Genomic DNA, 19,198 nt, shown 5'->3' with positions numbered 1-19,198 from the left:
GAAATAATTGGGAGAAGGTGAAGACAAGAGGGAGAGTCTCCATTAACGTTCTCGTCCAAGGTGAGCTGGTGGTCACGGACTTGTGGGGATGGGTTGGGCTAGAGGTGTGGTGAGGCTGGAGGATGCATCCTGCAGAGCTTTTGGCTATTTCGCCCTCTTTCTCTTCTCACTGAAATACAGTCTCACAGATTATGGATGACAAAATGCAGCTGTTTTTAACAGCTACTCATCTATCTCTCCTTTCAGGCGAGCAAATGTAGAACCCTCAGTGGGAGAGGCCAGCACCCATGAAGACACAGCATCACTCAACCTTATCTTAGCTCAGAGGCTGGTACTCTGAGGTAGAGTTTCCACTCCGTTGCACTGGCTTTTTCAGCCGAAATTGGCATATCCGGTGCAAAAGATTACGAAATTTCAATCGCAAATTACGTTCAGCGTAATTGGAATTTCCATGATCTTTTGTGCTATTTTTTAAAAATCACCCACAAACTGGCCATGTCCCAGAATGAATTAATCAGCATTGGAAGTTTCCACTAACTGCACTTGTTTGCAGACCTTCAAGTAAGGCTTTAAAAATTAAGCTGGTTATTTTGGACGCAAGGACAATTAAAAAATTTACTAAGAAACTGACCTCAATATAACTAGAAAATGGTTCTGTAATTTTTTTTTAAATGTATTTTTAATAATTTAAAATCCGGTTACTCACAAGGTGGTGGATTGACACTGATTAAAAATGCTTATTGTTTGAGATATACCCATTTTTAGCTGCATTAATCAAACTGCACCAAATTACCACTCTTAAATATATCAAGGAATAATCTTAAAGCAAATTTTTAAAAAAACGTTAAAACAATGCGCGATTGTGCTGGTTCAGAAATATGCAAATGAGTTTGAGCAGAATCTCAAGGAGAGAAAAAAACACTTCTCACAACGAGTGCAATTTTGTGCTCAAATTGCGCCCGGATCGCCGATTGCACCCATAGCGGAAACTCTTTTCCAAATGTAATTTAGAAAATGGGATAGAGCGGCCTGCATATGGAGACTCATCCAGCAATACTGCACAGGAGCACGAGCAAGGGGATAGGACAGTCCAGAAGCAGCTCGCCAAATAGAGAGCTCACACCCGAGAACTGCTGCAGGAGGCGCAGATAACATTATTTATGCAAGAGGAACACCATTGAGGCAGTAGTATTTCAGAGAATTCAGATGGTGGGTGCAAGGACTGGTTCAGATCACTTCTCCTCTGTCATGTTCAGTATGACATTTTCTGTTCCGGAAAACCCGCATCCTACAAGTCCTCGTGTGCCCTTTCCTCCTTTGCCCCTGAAGATCTGTGCTCCCATAATTTCTGCTGATGTTCCCTTGGATGTGGCAGTTTCAAAGGCAATCCCAGCAAAATCCCCATTTTTCACAGTATTACTACACCAATTAATTCAAACAGTGTACGTGCAGGCAAAAGTCACCTGCCCAATAGCTCTGTATTCTCAAAAACAACAACTTGTATTTATATAGTGCCTTTACATAGTACAATAGCCCAAGGCACTTCACAGGTGTATTATAGGACAATAAATTTGACACCATACCACATAAGGAGAAACTAGGGCAATGATCAAAAGCTTGGTTAAAGTGGTAGGTTTTAAGGAGCGTCTTAAAGGAGGAAAGAGAGGCAGAAAGGTTTAGGGAGAGAATGCCAGAGCTTAGGTCCTAGGCAACAGAAGACATGGCCACCAATGGTTGAGTGATTATAATCAGAGATGCTCAAGAGGGCAGAATTAGAGGAATGCAGATATTCCGGGGGGTTGTGGAGCTGGAGGAGATTACAGAGCTAGGGAGGGGCAAGGCTATGGAGGGATTTGAAAAAAGGATAAAATTTTGAAATCGAGGTGTTGCTTAACCAGAAGCTAATGTGTGTCAGCGAGCATAAGGGTGATGGGTGAACCGAACTTGGTGCAAGTTAGGACGTGGGCAGCCGAGTTTTGAATGACTACAAGTTTATGTAGGGTAGAACATGGGGGGCCAGCCAGGATTGCACTGGAATAGTCAAGTCTAGCGGTAACAAAGGATGAGGGTTTCAGCAGCGGATGAGCTGAGGCAAGGGCGGAGACATGCGATGTTACGGAGGTGGAAATAAGCGGTCTTAGTTTTGCCACAGATATGTGGTCGAAAACTCATTTCAGGGTCAAATATGACACCAAGATTGCAAACAGCCTGTTCGGCCTCAGACACGTTAGGGAGAGGGATGGAGTCAGTGGTTAGGGAACGGAGTTTGTGGCAGGGACTGAAAACAATGGCTTTGGTCTTCCCAATATTTAATTGGAGAAAATTTCTGCGCATCCAGAACTGGATGTTGGACAAGCAGTCTGACAATTTAGAGACAGTGGAGGGGTCGAGAGAGGTGGTAAAGAGGTAGAGCTGGGCATTGTCAGCGTACATGTGGAAACTGACGCTACATTTTTGGATGCTGTCGCCGAGGGGCAGCATCCAAAAATATAGATGAGAAATAGGAGTAGTCCAAGGATAGATCCGAGAGACACCAGATGCAACGATGCGGAAGCGTGAAGAGAAGCTATTGCAGGTGATTCTCTGCCTACGATTAGATAAGAATGGAAAAACTTCCAAAACTCAGCCAAAACATACAAAAATAGTTTAAAAAATGCCCAGCAGCCTAAAATGTCTATCCAGAGACTTGTATTATGGCAACTCTTTATTTATTTTTTACTTTAATGAAGGTGAAGATCCCTTTAAATGCCATTGTTTCAACCTGCTTTTGCTGGGCAAATCAGACACTCATAGGGACCAATTTTCCAAAAAGAACCTACTTCCAAGAGCAGAACTCCTATTTACATATTAACCCTCAGTGTTCATTTCAGGTGATCGCCAGGGATGCCTAAGGTGCACCCAAACTAACATGACGGCTGTAGCATTACTGGTGCAGTTCTGGCACAGGATGTCCCACCACAAAATCCGTAGGATCAGCTTCCAAAATGTAGGCAAAATGCAATTGAATTTCTATACCATAAAATCATGCAGTTACAAGAGATGAAATGGTTTACCACTTACCTTTATAAAAACTAGAAATTGACAAAATCTTAACAACACTCAATATCTAGCATTGACCATCTTTCCAAAATGATTTTGAACAAAAAATAAATTCTTCACATTTCTTCGATATAAATAACTGCTGCAACCCATGGAACTATCCCGGAATGTATATAGGGTGCTTTCACAAATCAGCAAAGGGTTCGTCTGATGGCAAAACATCTGCTCCATTCTGGAATTTAGTAACTGGAACTATTTAAAGTGTGCATCCTTATCAGAGTTTCTGCTAGAGATTACAGAAACTCATACAAGCAAGATAGCAAAGAATTGCAAAATAAATGACGTCTTCAGTATTTCTAGATCTCAAACATTTTAAATATTGGGGCCACTGAGAATGCATGAGTTAAACCCTTCAATCCAGCACAGTTGGGAAAAGATTCCTTCCTATTATCTCCTTCACTGGCTTGGTATCATCTTTTGTCCGATTATGCTCCTGTGAAGCGTCGTAGGATGTTTTACGTTAAAGGCGCTATATAAATACAATTTATTCTTGTTACTACAATTTTACATGGTCATGTATATGAAAGACAGCTAGTTTATCTTTACAGTCGCAAATTAGATCAACCTAATAGTAACATGCAGACCTACAAACACCTCGGAGAGGTGTCGATGTTGGAGATCATATCATGCTTTCCTCTTGCCTCACAATCACAAACTTATGCCAATAAAAAGCCAGTATGAATCATGCCCGTAATTCCCAACTTTACAATCTATGTTTTTCTTTATTTCTCTCATTCTCCAGTGATAAAAGCAAGGAAGTACTAGAGATATGGGGCTATCCCTCAATGTTGTAACAGCTAATTATACTACACAAAATGTGAAATCATCCAAAACAAATTTAGTCAGATAGTCTGAGACCACCTCAAGCTGGTAGAATCAAACTGTGGATTAACACCAGTTGTACAGTTTCTAATGGCTAGCTTGACAGCATCCAATAAGGAAGGGAGAAAATGGTTGTCTATTTAAAATATTAAACAGGATAACAAAAGAATAGTAAAATAAAAGATAATAATATAAGCTCACCCTCCAAATTTGGTGTAAAGAGACACTGTATACATGCCAGGTTGACTGGAGTCTCTCACAACAAAACCTCCCTCTTTATCCTGTAAAGTAAATTAAATAAAGATTAAAACCTCTACGAAGTAATATGAATAGTTGCTTTTCCTGAAAATCCCTTTGAAATAATCCTACTTTCATGAATAAATTGAAGATTTAAGGAGGCACTGTTACAACGGCAATGGTTGTGTCAGCCTTGGTTCAGGGGTAGCACACTCACATTCGAGTTCAACTCCCACTCCAGAGACTTGAGCGCATAATCTCGGCTGGCATTTCAGTGCAGTTCTGAGCAACTGCTGCACTTTTTCGAGTGAGATGTTAAACCGAGGCTCAGTTTGTCCTCTCGGGTAGATGTAAAAGACCCTATGGCACTATACATAAGGAGAGCAGGGCAGTTAACCTGCTGTCCTGGCCAACACTTATCCCACAACCAACACCTAAAAACAGATGATCTGGTCTTGCTCAACAACACAAAATACTGCAAATGCTGGAATCGGAAATAAAAACAGAAAATGCTGGAAATCTCAGCGGGTCAGACAGCATCTGTGGAGAGCAACAGAGTTAACGGGCCAGACTTTTCATAAAGGCGCTCAACGCCTGACTGCCCGCTGAGAAGGACCGCTAACTTTCGGCGAAAAAAGCAGGCGAGAATTTCCATTTTGAAGGTAAAAGTACGTAGAACTGAGTGCCCGGTGAGAAAATGGGCATTGCACACTCATTCTTGGCGGGTAAGTGCAAAGTTAGCCAAATGGGCGGTCATTACCAGAATGGACGGTAAGTAGCGAAATTTAGTCCAAGGCTGCGGTTGGGCCTACGGAGGGGGAAAAGTTTTTAAAAAGTCATTAAAAAAAAATAAACACATACAAAGCATTCCCAAGACAGTTTTAACCCTAATCGCCGTGTTAAAATTAAAAAAAAATAATTAAATCACCTTTAACTTGCCTTTCTTTGCAGGGTCCCTCCCTTACCGCCCTGTAAAAGCAGCTTTTACAGGGTGGGTCTCTTGGCCATCTGGACATCGGCGGTTGAGCCCAAACTTACACCCTGGCGATTTCTCTCGCCGTTGCACGTGGACGGTTTGGTCCCAGCGGGCGACTTCAGATGTGGACAATAACGTTCAAAAACTTTCATGGAAACTCTCGCCAGGCGAAAAACCAGCTGTAACGCCAAGAAAATCGGCGACGATGAAGCCGAAAGTCTGGCCCAACGTTTCAGGTCATTGACCTTTCGGCCTGAAATGTTAACTCCGTTTCTCTCCTGATGCTGCCTGACCCGCTGAGATTTCCAGCATTTTCTGTTTTTATATTAGATTTGTTCTTGCTGGTTGTGAGACCTTGCTGTGCACAAATTTGCTGCTGTGTTTACTGCATTACAACAGTAACTACACTATGACTTCAAATGTGCTTCATTAGCTGTAAAGCATTTTGAAGATTATTGTCTGACCCATGTGCAAATTGGCATATAAACAGTCAGATCAGGAGAATTAACACATGGCTAAAGGGCTGGTGTGGAAAAGAGGGGTTCCTTTTCATGGGACACCAACACTAGTACTGGGACAGGAAGGAGCTGTACCAATGGGGTGGGCTCCACCTGAACCGGGATGGGACATGTGTCCTAGCGGAAAGGGTAAATAGGGAGGTGGCAAAGGCTTTAAACTCATAAGATGGGGGGAGGGATCCACAAGAAATGTAACCAGCCTAAATATAAACAAAACACAGGAAAGGAGAGCATAGGAAAGAATAAAGTAAGGGAGGACATTGATGGCAAGGGAATAAATGGAGTTACAGAACATGAGTGTAAAAAGATGGTTAAAATTGAAGGGAGAGGAACTGCTATTAAAAATGAGTTAAACTCTGTACAGTAATGCAGTGTTCGTAATAAAAACAGGGGAATTAGAGGCAATAATACGTTGCGAGGAACTAGACATAGTAGGGAAATCAAGACTGGGAATTAAACATTGCAGGGTGTAACATATTTAGAAAAGATAGAGAGGGAAAAATGAGAACTGGAGTACTTATTAGGGATAACATAATGGCTGTAGAAAAAAGTGGTGCAGCTGTCAGAAAGACAAAAATAGAGTGCATGTGGATAGAGATAAAAGATAATAAAGGATCAATCACTCTAATAGGGGTAGTCTACAGACCACCTAATAGTAGATGGGAGGTGGAGGAAGAAATATTCAAACAAATTTGTGAAATGAGTAAAAAGAAATCATCATGGGGGATTCAACTACCTGGATATTAATTGGCCAGAAGAAGCAGGTAAAGGGAAAAATAAAATTAAGTTCCTACAATGTATACAGGATTCCTTTCCAAACCAATATCTAAGAAGCCCAACAAGGGAGGATTCTCTATTGGATCTAGTAAAGAGGAATGAACCAGAGCAGATAAAAGTAGTAAAAGTAAAAGAACATCTAGGCAATAGTGACCATAATATAACATGCTTTAAAATAATAATGGAGAAGGACGCAAGTATTACGAAGACCAGGGTAATAGATTGAAGAAAAGCCAATTAAGAGAGGCTGAGAATAAAACTTGGGAAAATAAAATGGACAGCAAGATTGGCAAATAATGATGTAGAACAGCAGTGGGAAACATTTAAAACGGTGTTCAATAGAGACAAGGAAAAATATATTCCACTAAAAACAAGAACAAGCTAAACAACTAATGAGACACCATGGAGGAATAAAGACAAAGGAAAAATTGAGGGTAAGGAAAGAGGCACACACTAAGTACATGGACAGCAGGGGAGAGCATGACAAGAGAGAATACGAAGAGATTAGGAGAGAAGTCAAAAAAGCAATTAAGAACACAAAAAGAAACTATGAAATTAAATTATGCAGGAACATGAAAGAAAATAGTAAAATATTTTACAGGTACATAAGTAAAAAAAGGTCAGGATGGGAAAAGGGATGGAAAGGATAATATTACAGGCAGTGATAGTGAGATGGCAGAAATATTAAATAATTACTTTGCTTCAGTATTTACCAGGGAGACAGAGCAGGTGGACATGACATCGGATTATGAGATTAGAAATGAGATAACTGCATTTAAAATTTAAAAAAGGGGAAAAATATTAAATAAAATTAATCAAACTCAAACTCCTGATCTGGATGGATTACATTCATGCATTTTAAAAGAATCTAGGGCAGCAATAGTAGTGCCATTACTGCACATATTTAATAATTTGATAGAAAAAATTGCAGTGCCAGAGGATTGGCAGATAGCTAATGTAATACCTGTATTTAAGAAGGGAGATAGAACATGTAAAAGAGGGGCAGGTAATACAGCTCAACATTCCTGGTTACAGGATCTTCAGACAGGATAGAGAGGGGGATAAAAAGGGAGGGGTTCGCGGTATTGATTAAATAAACTATTACAGCTGTGAGGAGGGATTGATACGTTAGAGGGATCATTAAACGAGGCCATATGGGTTGAACTGAAAAACAGAAAAGGGGTGATCACAGTGCTGGGGGTGTACTATTGACCCCCAAACAGTGAGAGGGAGATAGAAGAGCAAATATGTAGGAAAATTTCTGAGAAGTGGAAAAACTATAAGGCAGTAAAGTAGGGGATTTCAACTATTCTAATAATGGGCCCAAATTTGGCCCACCAATTTCTTTCAGCGCACTCACGTGAGATGCGCCGGCTTCCTAGGCTCAAAACGGCACCAAAAAGATATCCCCAGATTCTGGCCATTCTGTTGACTCTCCTGGGGCTTGGCGATTCCATTGCGGGGGGGGGCGGAGCTAGGGCCCTGCGCATGAAAAATTGCCAGCAGCTGTCCGCATGCGCATTAGAGCGTTCGCACATGCACAGTAGCTCCTGCTGATGATGCGTGCTGCAGTGTGGGACTCGATTCGTCCCGTCCCTATCCCAGGCCGAGTGGCCTGAGGCACAGGCCGGTCTGCTGCCTTCCCGGGCTAAGGCTACAAACAGGTTGGTGCGAGTTTTGATCGGGGTGGGGGGGGGGGGGGGAAGAGGGGGAGTGATAACTGTGTTGCCAGTAATTTTAATGAGCATACTCAAATACTCAAGACTTTCCTTAACTCTGTTGATGAAAATACTTTCCTACATAAGAATTATGAGCAGGAGGGACTTCTATTTTTTATTTGGATATTTTGAAAAAATTATGTAAATATGTTTTGTCCATTTACTTCTTTTATTTTTGTAGTTTAAGCTTCCATGAATGATTCTGTTGTATAGTAAATTAACTTTGCGAAGTGCATGTTTATCCAGCTCAGCCACTATTTCTTTTAACTGGACAGTCATAGCCTGGCCCTACTCCTGTGTTCTAGAACATAAGAACATAAGAATTAGGAACAGGAGTAGGCCAACTAGCCCCTCGAGCCTGCTCCGCCATTCAAAAAGATCATGGCTGATCTGGCCGTGGACTCAGCTCCATTTACCCGCCCACTCCCCATAACCCTTAATTCACTTATTGGTTAAAAATCTATCTATCTGTGATTTGAATACATTCAATGAGCTAGCCTCAACTGCTTCCTTGGGCAGATAATTCCACAGATTCACAACCCTCTGGGAGAAGAAATTCCTTCTCAACTCGGTTTTAAATTGGCTCCCCAGTATGTTGAGGCTGTGCCCCCTAGTTCTAGTCTCCCCGACCAGTGGAAACAACCTCTCTGCCTCTATCTTGTCTATCCCTTTCATGATTTTAAATGTTTCTATAAGATCACCCCTCATCCTTCTGAACTCCAACGAGTAAAGACCCAGTCTACTCAATCTATCATCATAAGGTAATCCCCTCATCTCCGGAATCAGCCGAGTGAATCATCTCTGTACCCCCTCCAAGGCTAGTATATCCTTCCTTAAGTAAGGTGACCAAAACTGCACACAGTACTCCAGGTGCGGCCTCACCAATACCCTGTACAGTTGCAGTAGGACCTCCCCGCTTTTGTACTCCACCCCTCTCGCAATGAAGGCCAACATTTCATTCGCCTTCCTGATTATCTGCTGCACCTGCAAACTAACTTTTTGGGATTCATGCACAAGGAGCACGACCCATCTCCTCTATCTGGGAGTCTACCTTAGCCCCGACGAGGGAGCCTGGCCGGCGAACTGGCAGGAGCTGGAGGCCAAGGTCGCCGCTCGCCTAGGGCGCTGGACAGGACTGCTCCGAGTGCTGTCCTACAGGGGTCGAGCGCTAGTCATAAACCAGCTGGTGGCCGCAATGCTGTGGTACCGGCTGGTCACTTTGACCCCTCCCCCTGCGTTTGTCGCCAAGATACAGAAGAAGCTGGTGGACTTCTTCTGGAACAACAGGAAGCACTGGGTCTCTGCTGCGGTCTTGAGTCTCCCGCTTGAGGAGGGCGGTCAGTCGTTGGTGTGCGTCAGCGCCCAGCTCGCGACTTTCCGTCTTCAGACCCTGCAGAGATACCTTTACGTCGAGCCCCCTCCTAGGTGGTGCGCTCTGGCGAGGTATTTCTTCCGCCAGCAGCTCGACCTCAATTATGACACGCAGCTCCTGTTTGTGAACTTGGGGGGTGCCAGGACCGCCCTCCGGGAGCTGCCTGTCTTTTACAGGGAACTCATCAGGGTCTGGAACAAAGTCTCCACCAAGCGCAGCTCTCCGCCGGCTGGAGTGGCGGCCGTCCTGCAGGAACCGCTGCTCGGGAATCCGTACCTCCACGGCCGAGGCTTTATGTGGCGGTCGGAAGAGAGGGCTGTGGCTGGTGAGGTGACCAGGGTCAGGGACCTGCTCGATGGCGGAGGAGCGGGCTGGATGGCGCCAGACACGCTGGCGCGGCGCCTAAATTCTGCCAACGTCCGCCACGCGGCCGATGCCATCGAGTCGCTAAAAACAGCTCTGGGCCCTGACTCCGTTAGGTGCATCGAGGAGGCTCAAGCACGTGGGGAGATCCCGTCCGAACTGACCCCCGTCCGGACGGAATTCCTCATCGGCGCCAAACCCTGGAACCTCCCTCGGGGGCCGGCGCCTCACAACTTGAGCCGCCTCGGGGAAATCCCCTCCGTGCCTTTCAGTTCCGCGCGGAGGGGTTTCCTGTACGGGCTGCTCCTGCACACCCTCAACTTTGCCATCCTCGCCGGCCGTCCGGACACGCCATGGCGTACCATCTTGCCGTCCGGAGGAGGTGGGGGTCCCCGATGGAGGGCACTCTACGCAGGGGTCCTCCCACTATTCATCGGGGACTTGGCCTGGAGGGTGGTGCACGGAGCAGTGCCGTGCAATAAATTTTTAAGCCGGTTCACGGACTCCCAGGCCGCCTGCAATTTCTGCGGTCTGGAGGAGTCCGTGTTCCATGTTTTTATTGAATGCACAAGGTTGCAGCCCCTGTTCCACTATTTGAAGGGGCTGCTCCTGAAATTCTGGCTGCACTTCAGTCCCACTCTCCTGATCTTTGGGCACCCTGTGCGGAGGGGAGCGGGTAGGTCCGAAGGCCTCCTCGTAGGACTGTTCCTGGGCACGGCCAAGGGTGCCATCAGCCGGTCCAGGCAGCGGGCGGTCGAGGGGGTCGTTCAACCTGACTGCCTGCCTCTCTTCCGCTCTTACATCCGGTCCAGGGTGTCCTTGGAGATGGAGCACGCGGTGTCCACCGGTACGCTCGCGGCCTTCCGCGAGAGGTGGGCACCGGAGGAACTGGAGTGCATCATCACGCCCGGCAACCAAATTTTAATTTGATTTTATGTTTTTTAAGTTTAATTTGTTTTAATTGCCGGTGCTTTTAGTGTCCCCCTTCCCTTTTATAGGGGGCACTGGGGAAAATTGTGAATTTAGTGCCCAAAAAAAAAAACCCAAAAAAGAAAAACACAAAAAAAAACAAAAAAAAGGGGGGGGAAAAAAAGGGCCTTGTAAATGTCTGGAGTGTCACCCAGGTCGGGTGGCACCGTTTAATGTTTTTATGTTTTGCAGGTAAACTCAAAAGAGTTTCATGCACAAGGAGCACGACCCATCTCCTCTATCTGGGAGTCTACCTTAGCCCCGACGAGGGAGCCTGGCCGGCGAACTGGCAGGAGCTGGAGGCCAAGGTCGCCGCTCGCCTAGGGCGCTGGACAGGACTGCTCCGAGTGCTGTCCTACAGGGGTCGAGCGCTAGTCATAAACCAGCTGGTGGCCGCAATGTTGTGGTACCGGCTGGTCACTTTGACCCCTCCCCCTGCGTTTGTCGCCAAGATACAGAAGAAGCTGGTGGACTTCTTCTGGAACAACAGGAAGCACTGGGTCTCTGCCGCGGTCCTGAGTCTCCCGCTTGAGGAGGGCGGTCAGTCGTTGGTGTGCGTCAGCGCCCAGCTCGCGACTTTCCGTCTTCAGACCCTGCAGAGATACCTTTACGTCGAGCCCCCTCCTAGGTGGTGCGCTCTGGCGAGGTATTTCTTCCGCCAGCAGCTCGACCTCAATTATGACACGCAGCTCCTGTTTGTGAACTTGGGGGGTGCCAGGACCGCCCTCCGGGAGCTGCCTGTCTTTTACAGGGAACTCATCAGGGTCTGGAACAAAGTCTCCACCAAGCGCAGCTCTCCGCCGGCTGGAGTGGCGGCCGTCCTGCAGGAGCCGCTGCTCGGGAATCCGTACCTCCACGGCCGAGGTTTCATGTGGCGGTCGGAAGAGAGGGCTGTGGCTGGTGAGGTGACCAGGGTCAGGGACCTGCTCGATGGCGGAGGAGCGGGCTGGATGGCGCCAGACACGCTGTCGCGGCGCCTAAACTCTGCCAACGTCCGCCACGCGGCCGATGCCATCGAGTCGCTAAAAACAGCTCTGGGTCCTGACTCCGTTAGGTGCATCGAGGAGGCTCAAGCACGTGGGGAGGTCCCGTCCGAACTGACCCCCGTCCGGACGGAATTCCTCATCGGCGCCAAACCCCGGAACCTCCCTCGGGGGCCGGCGCCTCACAACTTGAGCCGCCTCGGGGAAATCCCCTCCGTGCCTTTCAGTTCCGCGCGGAGGGGTTTCCTGTACGGGCTGCTCCTGCACACCCTCAACTTTGCCATCCTCGCCAGCCGTCCGGACACGCCATGGCGTACCATCTTGCCGTCCGGAGGAGGCGGGGGTCCCCGATGGAGGGCACTCTACGCAGGGGTCCTCCCACTATTCATCGGGGACTTGGCCTGGAGGGTGGTGCACGGAGCAGTGCCGTGCAACAAATTTTTAAGCCGGTTCACGGACTCCCAGGCCGCCTGCAATTTCTGCGGTCTGGAGGAGTCCGTGTTCCATGTTTTTATTGAATGCACAAGGTTGCAGCCCCTGTTCCACTATTTGAAGGGGCTGCTCCTGAAATTCTGGCTGCACTTCAGTCCCACTCTCCTGATCTTTGGGCACCCTGTGCGGAGGGGAGCGGGTAGGTCCGAAGGCCTCCTCGTAGGACTGCTCCTGGGCACGGCCAAGGGTGCCATCAGCCGGTCCAGGCAGCGGGCGGTCGAGGGGGTCGTTCAACCTGACTGCCTGCCTCTCTTCCGCTCTTACATCCGGTCCAGGGTGTCCTTGGAGATGGAGCACGCGGTGTCCACCGGTACGCTCGCGGCCTTCCGCGAGAGGTGGGCACCGGAGGGACTGGAGTGCATCATCACGCCCGGCAACCAAATTTTAATTTGATTTTACGTTTTAAAGTTAATTTGTTTTAATTGCCGGTGCTTTTAGTGTCCCCTTCCCTTTTATAGGGGGCACTGGGGAAAAATTGTGATTTTAGTGCCCCAAAAAAAAACAGAAAAAAAAGAAAAACACAAAAAAAAAAGGGGGGGGAAAAAAAAGGGCCTTGTAAATGTCTGGAGTGTCACCCAGGTCGGGTGGCACCGTTTAATGTCTTTATGTTTTGCAGGTAAACTCAAAAGAGTTTCATGCACAAGGACCCCCAGGTCCCTCTGCACCGCAGCATGTTGTAATTTCTCCCCATTCAAATAATATTCCCTTTTACTGTTTTTTTTCCCAAGGTGGATGACCTCACATTTTCCGACATTGTATTCCATCTGCCAAACCTTAGGCAATTCGCTTAACCTATCTAAATCTCTTTCCAGCCTCTCTGTGTCCTCTACACAACCCGCTTTCCCACTAATCTTTGTGTCATCTGCAAATTTTGTTACACTACACTCTGTCCCCTCTTCCAAGTCATCTATGTATATTGTAAACAGTTGTGGTCCCAGCACCGATCCCTGTGGCACACCACTAACCACCGATTTCCAACCCGAAAAGGACCCATTTATCCTGGCTCTCTGCTTTATGTTAGTCAGCCAATTCTCGATCCATGCTAATACATTTCCTCTGACTCCGCGTACCTTTATCTTCTGCAGTAACCTTTTGTGTGGCACCTTATCAAATGCCTTTTGGAAATCTAAATACACCACATCCATCGGTACACCTCTATCCACCATGCTCGTTATATCCTCAAAGAATTCCAGTAAATTAGTTAAACATGATTTCCCTTTCATGAATCCATGTTGCGTCTGCTTGATTGCACTATTCCTGTCTAGATGTCCTGCTATTTCTTCCTTAATGATAGCTTCAAGCATTTTCCCCACTACAGATGTTAAACTAACCGGCCTATAGTTACCTGCCTTTTGTCTGCCCCCTTGAAGACACCGTGAAGTTATTATTTGGGGGCCTATAAACTACGCCCACCAGTGACTTTTTCCCCTTATTATCTTTAATCTCCACCCACAATGATTCAACATTTTGTTCATCAGAGCCAATATCATCTCTCACAACTGCCCTGATATCATCCTTTATTAACAGAGCTACCTCACCTCCTTTCCCTTCTTGTCTATCCTTCCAAATTGTCAGATACCCCTGTATGTTTAATTCCCAGTCTTGGCCACCCTGCAACCACGTTTCTGTAATGATGTCCTATATAGCTGTTTGATCCTATTCACATTCTTTATTCAAGTCATTAGTACCTACCTGCACTGATTTCTTAACTCTCCGTAAGGGCTTTCTGTCGTGGCCACATACGTTAGTTTGGAGTAACTATTAGCTGACCAAAGTGGCCTAAATGGCCAAAACGAGCATAGGTGGCTGGTAACGCCCCCTTTTGAAAGAAACTAAACTAAACTAAAAAAATCCTAACTAACTCACTTACACTAGCACAAATTGAATGTGCAAAATGGGGATTTTTAAGATACTCCAGAAAAATCAAGTTGCTCCAAAAAAAAACAGGAGCAACTCCTAGGCAATTTTGAGCCCATTAACTGGGATAAAATTAGTGTGAATGGTGTAGAGGGTGCAGAATTCCTAAAATGCATTCAGGACAACTTTTTTAGCCAGTATGTAGCAAGCCCAACACGAGAGGGGGTGGTTCTGGATTTAGTTTTAGGGAATGAAGCTGGGCAGGTGGAAGGGGTATCAGTGGGAGAGCATTTAGGTGCTAGTGACCATAATTCAATTAAAATTAAGGTAGTTATGGAAAAGGACAAGAATAGATCAGGAATAAAAGTTCTAAATTGGGGAAAAGCCAACTTTGCTAAGTTGAGAGGTGATTTGGCTATAGTGGACTGGAAGCAGCTACTTGAAGGTAAATCAGTGTCAGAGCAGTGGGAGGCATTCAAGGAGGCGATCCGCAGGGTTCAGGCCCCATATGTGCCCTTAAAGAAAAAGGGTGGGACTAACAAATATAGAGCCCCCTGGATGGCAAGGGACATACAAGGTAGGATAAAAAAAAAAAGGAAGACTTATGACAGATACCGAGGGCTAAATACTGCAGAATCTCTAGAGGAGTATAGAAAGTCCAGGGGTGAAATTAAAAAGGATATTAGGAAAGCAAAGAGAGAACATGAAAAATTCTTGGCAAGTAAAATCAAGGAAAACCGAAAGATGTTTTATAAATATATTAAGAGCAAGAGGATAACTAAAGAAAGGGTAGGGCCTATTAGAGACCATGAGTGTAATCTGTGTGTGGAGGCGGAAGATGTGAGTGTGGATCTTAATGAATACTTTGCATTTGTTTTCACAAAAGAGAGGGGCGATGCAGACACTACTATTGGGGAGGTGGAATGTGAAATATTAGATGAAATAAACATTGAGAGAGAGGAGGTATTAAGGGGTTTAGCAGCTTTGAAAGTGGATAAGTCCCCAAGCATGGATGAAATGTATCCCAGGCTGTTAAGCGAAGCAAAAGAGGAAATAGCAGAGGCTTTGACCATCATTTTCCAATCCTCTCTGGCTTCAAGTGTGGTGCCAGAGGACTGGAGGACTGCTAATGTGGTACCTTTGTTTAAGAAGGGAGAAAGGGATAGACTGAGTAATTACAGGCCAGTCAGCCTAACCTCAGTGGTGGGAAAATTATTGGAAAAAATCCTTAAGGACAGGATAAATCTTCATTTAGAAAGGCACGGATTAATCAAGGACAGTCAGCATGGATTTGCTAAGGGAAGGTCGTGTCTGACTAACTTGACTGAATTTTGAGAGGGGGTAACCAGGAGGGTCGATGAGGGCAAAACGTATGATGTAGTCTATATGGATTTTAGCAAAACTTTTGATAAGGTCCCACATGGCAGACTGGTCATGAAAGTAAAAGCCCATGGGATCCAGGGCAAAGTGGCAAGTTGAATCCAAAATTGGCTCAGAGGCATGAAGCAAAGGGTAATGGTTGATGGGTGTTTTTGTGACTTGAAGGATGTTTCCTGTGGGGTTGTGCAGGGCTCTGTAATAGGTCCCTTGCTTTTTAGAAACATAGAAACATAGAAATTAGGTGCAGGAGCAGGCCATTCGGCCCTTCGAGCCTGCACCGCCATTCAATAAGATCATGGCTGATCATTCAACCTCAGTACCCCTTTCTTGCTTTCTCTCCATACCCCTTGATCCCTTTGGCCGTAAGGGTCATATCTAACTCCCTTTTGAATATATCTAACGAACTGGCCTCAACAACTTTCTGTTGTAGAGAATTCCACAGGTTAACCACTCTGAGTGAAGAAGTTTCGCCTCATCTCAGTCCTAAATGGGTTACCCCTTATTCTTAGACTGTGACCCCTGGTTCTGGAACTCCCCAGCAACGGGAACATTCTTCCTGCCTTTAAAATGTCCAATCGCGTCAGAATTTTATATGTTTCTATGAGATCCCCTCTCATTCTTCTAAACTCCAGTGGATACAAGCCCAGTTGATATACATCAATGATCTCGACTTGAATATAGGGGGTGGTTAAGAAGTTTGCAGATGATACTAAAATCGGCTGTGTGGTTGATAATGAAGAAGAAAGCAGAGGACTGCAGGAAGATATTAATCAACTGGTCAGGTGGGCAGAACAGTGGCAAATGGAATTTAATCCAGAGAAGTGAGAGGTAATGCATTTGGGGAGGGCTAGCAAGGGAATGCACATTAAATGGTAGGACACAGAAGTGTAGAGCAACAAAGGGACCTGGGAGTGCAGGTCCACAGATTCCTGGAAATAGCAGGCCAGGTAGATAAGGTGGTTAAGAAGGCATACGAAATGCTAGCCAAAGCATAGAATACAAGAGCAGGGTGGTTATGCTTGAACTGTATAAAACACTGGTTAGGCCACAGTTGGAGTACTGTGTGCAATTCTGGTCACCACATTACAGTAAGGACGTGATTGCACTGGAGAGGGTACAGAGGAGATTTATGAGGATGTTGCCGGGAGTGGAGAATCTTTGCTATGAGGACAGGCTGAATAGGTTGGATTTGTTTACCTTGGAACAGAGGAGGCTGAAGGGAGATCTCATTGAGGTGTATAAAATTATGAGGGGCCTATATATAGTGGTTAGAAAGGGCCTATTTCCTTCGCAGAAGGGTCAAAAACCAGGGAGCATAAATTTAAAGTAATTGGTAGAAGGTTTAGAGGGGATTTGAGGGGAAATTTCTTCACGCAGAGAGTTGTGGGGATCTGGAACTCACTGTCTGAAAGGGTGGTAGAGGCAGAAACCCTCACCACATTTAAAAAGTACTTGGATGTGCACTTGAAGTGCAGTAACCTGCAGGGTTACGGACCTAAAGCTAGAAAGTGGGATTAGACTGGATAGCCTCTTGTTGGCCGGCACGGACACGATGGGCCAAAATGGCCTCTTTCCATGCTGTAAACCTCTATGATTCTATGATGTCCAGGGAACTATAAATCAATCAGTTTAATGCCGGTGGCAGCAAATCCCAGACCCCACCCTATCCACATAGGCCTATATTCTTTTTCCTTCAAGTACTTATCCAATTGCCCTTTGAAAGTCACGATTGAGTCTGCCTCCACCACCCTCTCGAGCAGTGCATTCCAGATCCTAACCACTCACTGCGTGAAAAAGTTTTTCTTCATGTCGCCTTTGGTTCTTCTGCCAATCACCTTAAATCTGTGTCCTCTGGTTCTCGACCCTTCCGCCAATGAGAACAGTTTCTCTCTATCTACTCTGTCCAGACCCCTCGTGATTTTGAACACCTCTATTAAATCTCCTCTCAACCTTATCTGCTCTAAGGAGAACATCCCCAGCTTCGCTAATCTACGCATGTAATTGAAGTCCCGCGCCCCTGGAACCATTCTTGTAAATCTTTTTTGCATCCTCTCAAAGGCCTTCAATTCCTTCTTAAACTGCGGTGCCCAAAATTGGACACAATATTCCAGTTGAGGTCAGACTAATTTTAAAATGCAGATAAGGTCACAATCTACATCAGAGCTTCTGAAATTACCCCCCTTTTCATCAACTGAAGATTTCCCTCCACTACAGTGGACAACCATGTCCATTCCATTTCCTGTGCTTCTGCTCGTAATCCTCCTCCTCTCACAATGCCTGTCTTCACCTTTCACCTCACCAGCTTCACCTGCACCAAATCATCTTTTGCCATTTCCACCATTCCAACATGATCCAACCACCAAAGACATCTTCCCTTTCCCTCCCTGCTTCCCAAAGGGAATGTACACTATCTTCTCTTCCACCACCTCATCACCTGCTGGCTTTCCTCTGGCACCTTCCCATGCAAGTGCAGTAAATGCAACACCTGTCCATTTACCTTTTCCCAAACCGCTGTCCAGCTGTCCAGCATCCAGCAGCAGTTACCAATACCCTGCTGCAACTGTATAGGGTATTGGTAAGGCCGCACCTGGAGTACTGCGTGCAGTTTTGGTCACCTTACTTAAGGAAGGATATACTGGCTTTGGAGGGGGTACAGAGACGATTCACTAGGCTGATTCCGGAGATGAGGGGGTTACCTTATGATGATAGATTGAGTAGACTGGGTCTTTACTCGTTGGAGTTCAGAAGGATGAGGGGTGATCTTATAGAAACATTTAAAATAATGAAAGGGATAGACAAGATAGAGGCGGAGAGGTTGTTTCCACTAGTCGGGGAGACTAGAACTAGGGGGCACAGCCTCAAAATACGGGGGAGCCAATTTAAAACTGAGTTGAGAAGGAATTTCTTCTCCCAGAGGGTTGTGAATCTGTGGAATTCTCTGCCCAAGGAAGCAGTTGAGGCTAGCTCATTGAATGTATTCATGTCACAGATAGATAGATTTTTAACCAATAAGGGAATTAAGGGTTACGGGGAATGGGCGGGTAAGTGGAGTTGAGTCCACGGCCAGATCAGCCATGATCTTATTGAATGGCGGAGCAGGCTCGAGGGGCTAGATGACCTACTCCGGTTCCTAATTCTTATGTTCTTATGTAAAACACTCTTTTCATGTGAGCCAGCAATTTATGTGTACTTCCTCATACCTAGTTTACTGTATCTACTGCTCACGATATGATCTTCCCTATGTTGGGAAGACCAAACCCAGATCAGATGACCACTTTGCCAAATATTTCCATTCAGTCCATAAGCTACCTTTGCTTACCACTTTGATTCCCCATACGTCCATTCTAACCTTTCCATCTTTGGCCTTCTACACTGTTTCAATGAATCCTAACACACGCTCAAGGAACAGGATATTATCTTTCTATTGGGCAGTCTGCAGCCCTCTGGTCCTAATATTGACTTCAATAACATTATACCTTAACTATAGCTCCCACTTTATTTAAGACAGCAGATGCTGACAATATAGGATGGGTGTGGCGCGGTAGGCTGGGACTTGGGATGGGGGTCTGCTATCAGAACATGGGCAGTCTGCACCCTTGGTGTTGGCCCTTCTCCTCAGGCTCTTGTACTTGTTT

General features: G+C 45.8%; 1 protein-coding gene across 4 annotated transcripts in view; it reads right to left on the bottom strand.

The window, feature by feature from the left end:
- The window catches only part of tec (tec protein tyrosine kinase), a 301,217-nt gene that overhangs the window by 77,360 nt on the left and 204,659 nt on the right, over positions 1-19,198 (bottom strand). For all 4 annotated transcript variants that reach the window (XM_070870133.1, XM_070870134.1, XM_070870137.1 and 1 more), the window contains one exon: positions 4,123-4,202. In XM_070870133.1, the coding sequence (XP_070726234.1) occupies positions 4,123-4,202 (80 nt within the window). The remainder of the gene's footprint in view (positions 1-4,122; positions 4,203-19,198) is intronic.

This window comes from Pristiophorus japonicus, chromosome 2 (assembly GCF_044704955.1).
Source record: "Pristiophorus japonicus isolate sPriJap1 chromosome 2, sPriJap1.hap1, whole genome shotgun sequence".
Classification (NCBI taxonomy): Eukaryota; Metazoa; Chordata; class Chondrichthyes; family Pristiophoridae; genus Pristiophorus; species Pristiophorus japonicus.
The sequence above is the reverse complement of the archived record's forward strand: the minus strand, read 5'-3'. Positions and strand labels throughout refer to the sequence as shown.